This window comes from Pelodiscus sinensis, chromosome 9 (assembly GCF_049634645.1).
Source record: "Pelodiscus sinensis isolate JC-2024 chromosome 9, ASM4963464v1, whole genome shotgun sequence".
Classification (NCBI taxonomy): Eukaryota; Metazoa; Chordata; order Testudines; family Trionychidae; genus Pelodiscus; species Pelodiscus sinensis.
Window position 1 is genome coordinate 61,249,636 of NC_134719.1, and position 12,592 is coordinate 61,262,227.

Consider the following 12,592-nt stretch of genomic DNA (forward strand, 5'->3'; position numbering starts at 1 on the left):
AGCACCTAATGCAATGCTGGTAGTCCCATCACGTACTGGAAGATCAGTGTCACTGATCAGCGCTGGCAGCCATAACATAAACACACAACTGTGCAAAATCACTTTTTACGAGACGGCAACCAATCAAAATATTTCCGATAACCTTGCAAAAACAATCTGCCTCTCCATCCTTCCCCAACCCCCACACCATGTCTTCAGTGGGAACAATGCTTCTATCTAATGTGCATTGTGGATGAGGAAATGAGAAGAAAAGCGAAACTGAATAATCTGTTTTAAGCCAAATGGAATAAAGTAAACAATCCAAGAATAGTGGGGAAAGCAAGGCTTTCAAAATACTTTTTACAGTAGACCTTTGTAATAGATAGCTTGGTGAGTACATAACTTTAACCTGATAGTGTTCTCCTGTGGGACTCTAAATACTTCATGGGCAAATAAAGGCTGATTATTAAGTGATACAGGGGAAAGGATCTGTGTATCCTAGAGAAATAAAATGTTAAGGGCAAGATTTTCCAAGCATGAATGCCCAAATGTAGGGTTCTAAATACTTTAGTTGGCTAAATAAAGGATCTGATTTGCAAAAGTGGTGAGCACCTTGTAGCTCCCGTGTAAGCCGGTAGAAGCTGCTGGCTCCTCAGGCTATGTAAATTCAAACTCCTATTTAGGTGCCTCGCGTTAGGCACACTGTTGTGCAAATCTTGGCTTAAGTCCATGCATGTGGATGGTCCGCACAATGGGAGATAACTATAAATCACGATTCTTACAGAAGAGGGGCTTTTTCATTTCCTGGCCCCTGGAAAAAAATGCAGGCGAGATCAGCTCAGTGTCTTACCTCAAAATGAAATGTATGCAAGGCTGGGAAATGGCATGCAGCTGGAATGTGTCTGGCTCTGGTTCTGAACCTCTTTGAACACAGAGGTCGGGACTTCACAATTCAAGTACTAAGCATGTTTTAATGGGGGGGTGTAGGGGAAGTTTGGTTTGTTTTTATTTCTTTGTTTGGCACGTCAGACACTTCCAGAGACTGTTACAGAGAAGCTATGGTGGCTGGGCCGCTTATATTTTTCTAAGCTAGCTTTTTGTCTGTTCCCTTCACATCATTGCCTTGGACGCTATGAAATACCAGTGTCTCCCATTAGGAAGGAAGGGGTATCCTACACAATTATTTTGTAATCGAAGTGTATAGAAGGTGAGCTTTACACTGCATCCTAGAGATACAGGTCGAGTTTGTCCTCCAGTGTTTGTAACACCAGACTTGATGATATTCTGATAGAAATGTGCTTAACCATATTTTACAAGTATCAGAGGGATAGCCGTGTTAGTCTGGATCTGCAAAAGAGACAAGGAGTCCTGTGGCACCTTATAGACTAACAGATGTATTGGAGCATGCGCTTTTGTGGGCAAAGACCCACTTCATCAGATGCATGTCGAAGTGGGTCTTTGCCCAAGAAAGCTTATGCTCCAATACATCTGTTAGTCTACAAGGTGCCACAGGACTTCTTGTAGACATAAGACTTCTGCCCATTCTTCTCTATACCAGTCTCTCATCCTGTGTTTTTTGAAGTCTTATGTTTCATGCTTACAAAATTAATTTCAAACACAAACTTCCTGCTAGATGTAACAGGAAAAATAAGCAGGTGGAAAATGATTAAGGATGAGTGCATAGTGATTTAAATGGGCTCTGTTTCTCTTGGTTTTACAGTAATATTATTGATTCTACGGAGTACAGCCAGCCTCCAGGGTTCAGCGGCAGTTCTCAGGTAAGATAACACTCGTCTGTGGAGGGAGGGGCAAAGGCCAGAGTTTGTTTTCAGTCTTCATCCTTAAATAGTCACCTAGTTATCTGTGCCAGAGACAAAGCTTTAGAAATAATTGCATATGCTGCTCAGTCAGACATAGTCAGTACATGCTTGATGCAGAAAGAAATGGTCCCATAAATTTAGGAACCGGACTCCTTTGCCAAAGTGTAGGTGTGAGATGTTTTGGGGGGAGTGGTCGTTGGTTTTCATTTCTTTTGTGTGTGAGAGCGTCTGTATTGGGGGGGGGGATCAGTTTGACACCTCATTCCTGTTTTAGAAATCGTACAGTAAGTTCTTTGACTGTAGTGTACTATATCAGGGTGCACAGGTAAACTTAAACTTAAGTTTCAAGGGTATTTTTTAGAGCTAGCTATCTTTTGGGGGAAATAGATACAAAAAATGATCAAAATCCTGAGCCAGCATTTCTGGAGCATTTTTCGTAGTAAAATCAGTTGGCAGTTAATAAATGTCTCGAGGAGGGTCTCTTTTTTTTTTTTTTTTTAATCTGGTTTTAAAGGAGTATGAAATATTAGTGGAGAGAGAATATTCAAAACTGTAATCTGGCATGTTTGTTGTTGCTGTCCATGGATGCTACTTGTTTTAATACTTTAGCATTGCTTTTGAAACAGAAAGGAACAGCATAATCCTACCACTTCCTCCATCTACCCCCAACTCCAAGCTAGATTTTTCCAGTCACTTTGGATAACAGCCTGCTAGCATGAAATAATTCTTTGTGCTCAATATACTGAAGTTTGCTCTTTCTTGGGTGGCTTGCTAATTAAACTTGAATTTTACTTTGCCTTGGGATTCTTACATTAAGAACTATTTCTAGAAACATTTAGTTTAAAAAAATTAATTTCACAAGAAATTTCCAGTGAAAATAGTCATATGAATATAAACTGAGCTGCTAATTTGTCATGGTACAATCAGATGCTAGGTAAAACTGGAAGCAAGATGTTGATTCTGAACCATCCAGCTCTTTTTCACACCTTAATTAGCTTTGCACTTCTGACAAATGTTCTTCTAGGGTAACTACTTTTATTACATACATAGCACTGGGCTTCTAGCCTAGATTTGATATTCAGAAGTTGGATGTTAAGAAACAGGCATTTGGGACCTTGGTAGTGTTGCCTACCATATGGTCCAAGGGGTTGGATAAACTATTGTAGCATCTAATACCTTTCATTTGCCACATAGAAATGAGGTTTTGTGTTGGTATTTTGACAGAGGTTTATCTCCAATAGGGTTTGAGTTTTAAGGTTTGACTTTTTCCTTAATTTCTTAGTTATCTCATTAATAAGAGATTAAAATAATCATTAGATACAGAGGGCTCCATATGAACAGTCCTTTGAACGCTTCACGTATTTGACATGCAGTGCTTCCCTGTAGATGGGAGCTATCCTGGCACTGTAGTCACTAGACTGAGAGTTGTTTCTGATGGTACTTAGGGATTGCCTGTTGGAGGCTAGGTGCTAACAATTCTTGCTAATATGGTGCTCCAGACTATCCTCATCTAGACGATCCTAAATAATTCCTTAATTTTCATAACTTAGCAGCCAAATCAAATGTAAAATTCTTGCATGGGCTTTATTATTGGGGGAGCGGGGGGCAGAAAGCATCCTGTAGGGCAGGATTAGGGAACCTCAGGGCCAGGGGCTGGATGCGGCCCCCAAGGATCAGGGCTGACCCCCTCTTCAGCATTGGGGAGCCCATGTTGCACACTTGGGTTCCCTCTGCAGCCCCACCACGGGGATGGAGCGCACACAATCTCCAAGCTGGCCCTCCTCCATCCAGGCCCTCATGTGCGAGGGGAATGTGGGGAGTGTCACTCCCCTTTTCAGTTGGGGGGCCATGTCAGGGAGGGGGTTTGTTTTGTTTTTTTGCTTCTTGCTTGTGTGCAGCCCCCAACTGATTTTCCCCCCCCCACCGTGGGCCAGCAGCTCCCATGCAAAAAAGGTTCCCCTCCTCTAAGGTGTGGTTCTCAACCTTTCAAAACATTTGTATCCTTTGCAGGAGCCTGGTTTGTCCTGTGTACCCGCCAAGTTTCACCTCACTTAAAAACTACTTGCTTACAGAACCACACAGATGTTTCATAGCACATTCGTACTGAAACATTGCCTACTTATTTTTTCCACAGTTTAAAATAAATCAGTTGAAATAGAAACATTGTACTTACATTTTGGTATCGCGTATTTATGAAACAGTATAAATCAGTCACTGTGTGAAATTTTAGTTTTCATTGACTTCGTTAGTGCCTTTCATGTAGCCTGTTGTAAATTGAGGCAGAAATCTAGCTCCTACAAACCCTAGCAGGGTTTATCTCAAATAGGACTGGTTTTATACAGCTGGGGCTACCTTCAGTCAGGTCCCAAAGTAAAGAAAAATACCAACTCTAAAGCTTTTGCCCCAAAACACAGGGCTTCTCCCCCCCCCTCCCCCCCAAAAAAAATCTCACTCACATGACTCTTGTCCCGCACAGCTCTCCTTAGCAGTAATTCTTAAGTTCCACATCTCCTCAGTTTGGTGGGATCTGAGGTCTCAGAGCATTTCCCCCAAACCTAGTTCTCCCTCCCCCCCCCCCCCCCCCCGTCAGCCTCTTGCTTGTCTATCTTTCTACCTGTATTCTAGTGTTGCTAAGCAACTGATTGAGTAGCCAATGAGCAGATTTCCTTGCCTACAAGCTTGATAGATGCTTCATTAGATTAGGCACAGCCGAGCATTTAGCTGATCAAGACAGCTTAATGCAGACTGATTCTGAGCACAACTCGGTCGCTGCTCATCAGCCTGAAACCCGTTGGAGGGGAATTTGGCTCTTAAGATCTAGTAATAGCTGTTCTAGTCATCTTAGCTACTTCGTATGTGATTGATTTCATCTCAGTACAGACTGGAACTATCTGGCAGATCCAGGTTTAGGTATTATCGCTCATCCTATTCCAGGCAGTGGTGTCAACTTTGAAACGGAAGCGATTGCTCATTGCTGCTTGCAGGTCTCTCGAATCTGTGGTAGGCAGTTTGCAGAGACTAAAGCAATTGCAGTCCTGGTTCATGTAGAATCATATCCTAGAACCGGAAGGGACCTCGAGAGGTCATCAAGTCCAGTCTCCTGCCCCCACGGCAGGACCAAGCACCATCTAGATCAGTGACTGCCAACCTTTTCCAGCATACGGACCCCCCCCCCCCCCCCCCAACAATATAGCTGTGCCTGAAGCCTGCACGGTTCTCAGCCCACGCTGCTTCCCAAGCTGTGTCCCTTGGCCCACTCAGGGAGCAGCGCAGGCCATGGGACTTGCTGGCTCCTGGCACAGAGCCTCTCAGCTCCCAACTTTCCACAGACACCTGCCCCCCCACCCCCAAAGTACCTCCAGGGGTCCGCGGACCACAGGTTGGGAACCACTGCTCTAGATCATCCCTGACAGCGTCTATCTAACCTGCTCTTCAGTATCTCCAGTGATAGAGAGTCCATGTATTTAACATCAATATGGTAATTGCAGCTATTGACTGCAACATGCAGAGCTGTCGTGTGTAGTTTATTGTCAAAACTCAGTGAAGTAGAGCTGCTTAATGTCAGGAGCATTTGGCATAATGCTGAATTGCTATCAATACGAAAATGAATCCCTACAACATGTGCAATTGGAGTGAAGTGGCAATCGTGAACGTATGGTTCATCCCATCAATACACAGCCAAGGATCTTACATGATGGGTAGTTGAAGTTTTCATTGCTTTATTTTGTTCCAGGTTACTCATTCACATTGTGTTCACTTCATAGGGTATAGTCTTTTAATTTCAATGTAATTATGTCCTTGTTGGCTTCTTGCTGGTTGTAGTGTGAGGAAGACTTGCATTTCTGAACTGAGAGCAAAATGCATATTATGCAGGCAAGAATTATGTTGGACGTGTTTAACTTGAGGCTGAAATCCTGGCTCCTTTGAAGTTAGTGAAAATGCTCCCATTGACTTCAGTGAAGCCAGGATTTCTTGCTTCGTTAATTATCCTGTGATAGCAGCAGCACTGGTGTTGCTCTAAACGGATCTAATGGACTCCATAGGGGACGGTCCTGGACTAGGACCTCACTGTGTTAGCTTGATCTATTTTTTTCTTGCAGTAATACAAATATATGAGGAGAGTAGGAGCTATTTATTTTTCTATTTCTTTAGTGGTGAGAGCAATTTAAAAACAATTTTAAAGTTTCAGTTCTCCTTTTCCCCCCCAGTTTTTTTTTAATTGCTGGGGGTGGAAAGTACGTCTTCATAAGCTTTCCAGACTTCATATGCAACGTTCTTAACTTCAGATACAGTCAGATCTTTGTTTATGGTAGCTGTCCCTTGAACATGGTGGTTTCATAGTAGACTCAGTCCTATACCCTATCTATTTGTCCTTTTAGATAGAATAGAATTACTTCCTAGATAATTCTTGTTCTTCTAAAATAGTTTTTAAAAAACTTTTGCTCAGCCATCTCAACTTATCATCTGACTGGAGATTCTTGCACATTTTCCTTTGTTTGGAAAGGAACTGATGGTTGGGAGAAATTGATATTGTGCTCTCTAGAGGCTAGATCCATGAGGAGCATGATCTGTTACTCTCCCTCTACCCTTTCAGTAAGGATTTTATTGTTTGTTGGCTTCTGAATCTCATGCCTGAGACTAAAGGCCAGGAGTTATCTAATTATAATTACTGTCTTCAGATAATAAGAATTACAGGTATGTGACTGACTTTTTTGTCAGTAAAATAATCAGATGTGACGTGAGACCCATAGGAAGCAGTTGCATGTGGAAATACAGCCTTCAGTCTTCTTCCAGATTCATAACCTCTTAAAATAAAAGGGCATGTCTATAGACTGTTGGCTCTTTGGTAAAATCTACCAAAATAGGCAAAGCCATGCCTGGGCCTCTTCTCTGAATAAGTATTTCTCGTTCTTCACTCAGACTAAAAAACAGCCGTGGTACAATAGCACGTTGGCGTCAAGGCGGAAGAGACTCACCGCTCATTTTGAGGACCTGGAGCAGTGCTATTTTTCCACCAGGATGACTCGTGTATCAGGTATGTTTCTTTTGCATTAATGAATTTGGAGTTGAGGTGGTTCCACGTGTCGGTCTTAAATATTTGGAGCACAGAACTGGACTTGCTCTTGCTTGTGCACATCCCATTTTTCCCCTGCAGGTTCTGTGTGCATATACACCTGAGCTGACTGGCAAAACCTCACCTCTTATCCAGTCTTGGGCTGGCTTTTGGAATGAAACAAAAATGTTCTTGGCATTTTAAGAGGCACAGAAGGGTATATTTAGAAAGGCAATGCATGAGAGGCGTGTACAACAATAGGACTTTTGTCTACAGATCTACTACATTCTTTAAAAGTTACTGATGCGTAAATAGAGTTTGAGAGAGCATTATGAGGAGCCTTTTCGCTCAAACTGGCATGTGTTGATTATAACTCAAAGGCTAGTGAAGGAGGTAGAGAGAACTTGGCATGTTCTCCTGTACTTAAAAATACAAGTGGGGCTAGATTTGCCCTTTTAAGAATGTTTCAGCACCATGTTCCTTGAGTGTGGATTCTTAGAATGGAAAGAAGCCGTAGATTTTACTTTTCGAAAGTAAAATGGAATCCCGTATGGGTAGGTCAGACCATGGGGCAAAAAGTCATGACTTGTTGATGCTAAATTTATTTGTAGCAATGTAGTGTGTGTGTGTGTGTGTGTGTGTGTGTGTGTGTGTTGAGAGTCTCAAACTTCTTTACAGCGTGGACATAATTTTAAATATAGATTGCCTTGTGGGAACAGGAACACTTTCTGTTCACATTTGCTTGGACAACCTCCCCTCCCATTCACAGTTGCATAATAATCGTTTTGGTAAGAGACCGTTGTTTCCATAGAAAAGTAATGATTACCGAGGTGCCTAGTGCATTGAAATTTAGCGGCTGGAAAAGGGAGAGCTTGTCTGTGAGCACCCAGCTTTCAGCATGTGCTCTGCAGAGTGTAGCAATCCATAGAAAATGTAAAACTCTGGCACAGAGATGACTCTTTGGAGAATTCGGTGCCATGCAGAATTTGCGCAGGTGTTTGCTCTTGCCTGCAGAGCTAGCGTTGCAGAGCTACTAGCTGCCACTAGGAACCACTGGACCCTGCAGAGCCCAATTCCTCCGCTCAGAAATAGAAGGCGCTGCCAGGGGGAAGGAGAGGCAGAGCTGGAGAGCTCCTGGGGGCTGCAGTTCCTGGCATGCTTGAAAGGAGTTGGCATTCAGGAAATTCCATACAGTCCTGGATCCAGCATCAGGCTGTTTTTCCCTCTGCATCACTGGGTATGTGAGCGCTTCTGGGCAGCGGGGGGGCAGGTTTCTAGTAGGGAGGTTATTTTAACTGGTTAAGTATTAACTCATTGGTTAACTGGTAAATGCTATCGGTTAAACTCTGCCCCTGTCCCAGGCTGGTAGCCCCACTCCTGGCAAGGCTTTGCTGCGGGCTCTGCCATATGAAGTTTATTTAAAGCTTCTGCACGAGCTGGCAGTGAGTGCAACCACTAAGTTTTTTAGCGGTTACATGGTTACCTTATTAAACATCTAATACCCGTAGTGTCTAGGCAGGGGGGGAGGAATGGTGCCCTGCCGCTGGGCTCTGGAGAGTTGTCAGCGGTTTCTTTAAGGGCATGTCTAAACTACATCCCTCTTTCGAAAGAAGGATGTAAATTAGACCGATTGAAATTGCATTTGAATCTCCTGTGCTTCATTTGCATAATGGTGGCCATGTGTTTTCGAAAACGGGTATTTCGAAAGTGTAACGGCTGCCTAGATGAGGTTCTTAAAAACAAAAAAAACCAACACAACAACCACCTTTTCTGAAAGATCCTGTAAACCTCATTTTTCTCCTCCGTTCCCCACAGCAGCGCACACCGCCTGAGCAGCTGGAGCCGGTGCTCTGGGGACTTTATTCCCCTGCTGCCTTCCTGCACGGTGGGAGAAGGAGTCCTGGATCGTGCCAGCTCCAAATGCTTGGGCAGCGCCTGCCTTGCTCCTCTGCTCCCCATAGCAGCGCGCGCTACCGGCGGGGTCCCGGTCCCGGACCCTCCCCCACGCATAGGAAGGCAGCAGAGGAACAAAGTCCGCAGTGTGCGATAGACCAGTGTTTTAGGTACCACGTCTGCTGTTGGGGAAGGGGGGGATGCAGCCCACATACTTTCAGGACCTGGCGCGCAGCTGCAAAACTCTTTTCTCCCTCTCCCCCCTCAAGCCTGTGCTACCTCTGTTGTCCCTGGAGGTAGCATCAGTGTGGCGTTCACCTTGGGGGCAGTGCCGGGGAGCCAGGGGCCGTTTTGGGGGACGGGGGCAGAGGTGGCTTCATGAGCCGCACTTTGGGGGGGGGGGGAGCCGCATGCAGCTCGCGTTGGCCACCCCTGTTTTAGCTGATTAACAGGACATCTGTGGGGGTTCTAAAATATAACATGAGCCACATTTTGTAATGAGGATTTCAAGATACAAGGGGCACAGTTTTCCCCCTTCCAGGGAAAACCCTGTGGCATTTTAGCCTTTGCTTCTCTTTTAGATTTCACTCGCCCCACAAAGCACTTTGAGTAGATCATCTGTGTGTGAGACTGTTTGTTTGATTTTGTTTTTGGAAGTTAGCTCTCAATATATGGATTTTTAAAACGTGTTTTGGGGTAAATCCCTAAAACTTTCATAGCAGGAGATGACAAATAAGCTTACTTTATGCATTCATTTGGAGTGTTTTGTGGAGTAATTTGAATTATTTTCTGCTTCAGTAGGAAGTGCTGTAAGCTAGCTTCTGTTGTTGCTCCAGTTTAAGAAAAAACAGAACTAGTGCCCTGCAGGAGTCTGCCTGGGAATTTCAGCTGTCTGTTGTGAATTTTGGCTGGTGACAAAGGGCTGGGTGAGGTACAGGATTCCCTATAGAAATGAAAACAGTTGGCAACAGGGAGTGCTTGGGTCAGAGCCATGACTGATATCTGAGCCATCTGTGTACTGACATGAGGTGTTAATGTTCTTCATGGGGAGACTTGGGATAGCAGAAGTGTCTATGCTGTAGTGCCTTCTCCCATATGTCAAGGAACAGCAGGGTAAGATAACTTGCTGGTCCTCTGGATCCCAGGGGTTCCTTTCTAAAAAATACACACCCTACTTTTTAGGCTAAAGAGGTGGTGTAAGAACTCCTTTTAAAATGAATAGAGCAGCTTTGTGCAGGAGCTTTGAGTGCTCTGTAGTCAGAGGTGGGGGAAAAATAACTTTTCAGTTTGAAGGGCCTTTACCTTTGATGGGAAACATCTTGAAAAGCAGTGTCCCAACTTTCAGGCATGGGTATCGCGTACATTGGAGGAGGAGACGGCACTTGGTCTCTAGATTAGGGTGAAATGGAAGAGTAGCTGCTCTGTGGACAGACCTTTACATCAAGTCATCTTTTTGTTCACCTGCTATCTCCTTCCCAAACCTCCCGCCCCTCCACTAGACTCCCTACAGAAAAGTCCGGTGCTGGTGCCCTTGCTTTTCTTTGAAGTAGGACTTCAATCAGAATGCAAAGAGCAACTGTGACGGACACCTGAGTCGCATAGTGAGTCCCTTCAGACATCTGACAAGTAGAGCCGTGGATATCCACACACCTGTTTTATGGTGCATGGATCAGGTGCAGATATAAACGTTGTACTTAGAGCCCTGCACATCTGCAAATATCGGCTTTTTGAGGATTAGATGCAGTCATGCATTTTGTATCTGGACAGGGCTCTTCTGATTGCCTGTTGCCTTCCCCCTACTTAACATAGATGTTAAAATGTGGCTTTTCTTATATGCTGGCTGTTTTAAATTGCAGCAGGAATATAGAGCTGTGTTGGAAATGTTTTTTTTCTTGCTATTTTACGTACAGGAATTTGGGAAGATGCAGACATTTCCTGCCCCCCCAAACATCAATATTATGCAGTCCTTGCTCCCCTTCCCCTCACACACTGAGGAAGTTCTGTTAAGATGAGCAATCCTTTCCTTTTACACCTTGTTCTGTAACTTTCTAATGGTTCCAGAAATTTTTATTCTCAGCTATATAGGTGTGCAATTGGTATGTACCATTAATGGCTGCCACACTGCACTCTGCAGGAATGGTGAAGTGTATGGTATGTTCCAGCATACTGGATGGTTTGTAAATGACTTTGGGCTGAAACAGGTAGCTGAAATGATTGGCACATCACTTGAATGCACAATACAAATGTAAGCTTCCCCCTCTTCGGCCTGTTTGGGAAGGCAAAGTTCAATTCTTTCTGAGCCTGACAGGTGCTACAAACCTGAAGGCTATAATCTTAGCCCACTAGTGTGTGGTACCTGATGGTTTTATGAAGGCTAGCTCATCAGTGTGGCACAGCAATAAAAATGTTTTCTTCTGTGGGGAAACCTTAACAACAAAATGATTGATCACCTCTATTCATACTGATTAAAGTTGTGACTCAAGAGGAATTTGGATGTTCATCTTTTCTATTGCTTACTGTATTAACTTCTATAGTTGCCACTTTCAATTTTTCCTCCAATGTTTCTAATGTCATTGTCTTTCAAGTTGATTTAATTTTTCTTTGGCTACTGAAGCACATCATTTTGCATAATGTTTATAAGGCAGACATCTCTGTTTGTTGGCTCCCTCCTCCCCCCTGTTTCTCCCCCCCCCCCATCTCAATTAATTCTGTTGGTTTTGGAATGAGGAAAAATTTTCTGTAATCATTTCTTTGGTGCAATAGACTCTTTAGAGCATGTTACATTGGGAGAAGGAGGGAGGTGAATGTGTTTTTTTTTGTTTGTTTTTTTCCTTAGCATATTGGAACTGTACATGTTCTTGATGGTACATAGGCTTGCTTTCATTTGTTTTGTTTTAATTAATGGTAATCCTTATTGCGCAGGACCTCTGCCTCTATATAAAATCGGTGGCCTTTTACACAAGGGAGGGAAGGCTTATGGTTCTTAATGAACTGCGTAGAAGAAGCATAATAGTCTCTGCCAATGTGGTATTACCAAGACTGGTTTTCCACAAGAGTTGATTATATTCATAGGTGTATGCTGAAAAGAAAAGTCAGTTAATATTTTTGTTGACAATCAGGAGTCTTGCGTAGGAAATGTGGCTACTAAGGCTTCTGGATTTTTTTGTTTTCTGTTAAATTGTATTTGCCTCCTTCTATTCTTTTCCGTCATCAACAATTCTGCTACCTTTGTCTAGATGACAGCAGAACCTCGAGCCAGCTGGATGAATTTCAAGAGTGCCTCTCCAAGTTCACTCGCTACAATTCGGTCCGACCTCTGGCCACGCTGTCTTATGCAAGTGATCTCTATAATGGCTCCAGCATAGTATCCAGGTATGAAATGTGGTGCAAGTGAAACAAACAATGCAGTGAGGAGAGTGCCAACTAAGGCTGAGAGCACTGAGCTCTCCATTTGCAGTGCCATAATTTTGTACTAGTGTCTGCCTGTGCTTTTATTTTTCTTTCCAAATGTTCTGTACACTCACTGGTTCTCATTGACCTATAAATATTGGGCTCCTGCCTTTGTACATTTTACTCTCAGCTAGTATCTGTCCAGAGAGTGGGTTATTATGCAGAAAAAGAATGCTTCACCTTAATTGAAGTGAAGCAAGCATAGACAGTTCCTTACCTAGTCACAGATCTCAAGGTATTTGAGGACTTGTTAGGTTCCCCTTCGGTCTTTTCTCAAGACTAACCGTGCCTAGGTTTTAACCTTTCCTCATTGGTTTGCTAAACCTTTTTATCATTTTTGTTTCTCCCTTCTGGACACTCTGATTTATTTTCTCATGTTCAAGTACTGTGCCCAAAA

The 12,592-nt window shown here is 43.5% G+C and overlaps 1 protein-coding gene across 2 annotated transcripts in view; it reads left to right on the forward strand.

The window, feature by feature from the left end:
- COP1 (COP1 E3 ubiquitin ligase) overlaps window positions 1-12,592 on the forward strand; it is a 145,925-nt gene that overhangs the window by 36,512 nt on the left and 96,821 nt on the right. For both annotated transcript variants that reach the window (XM_075936898.1, XM_075936899.1), the window contains exons 9-11: window positions 1,700-1,757; window positions 6,720-6,834; window positions 11,982-12,117. In XM_075936898.1, the coding sequence (XP_075793013.1) occupies window positions 1,700-1,757; window positions 6,720-6,834; window positions 11,982-12,117 (309 nt within the window). The remainder of the gene's footprint in view (window positions 1-1,699; window positions 1,758-6,719; window positions 6,835-11,981; window positions 12,118-12,592) is intronic.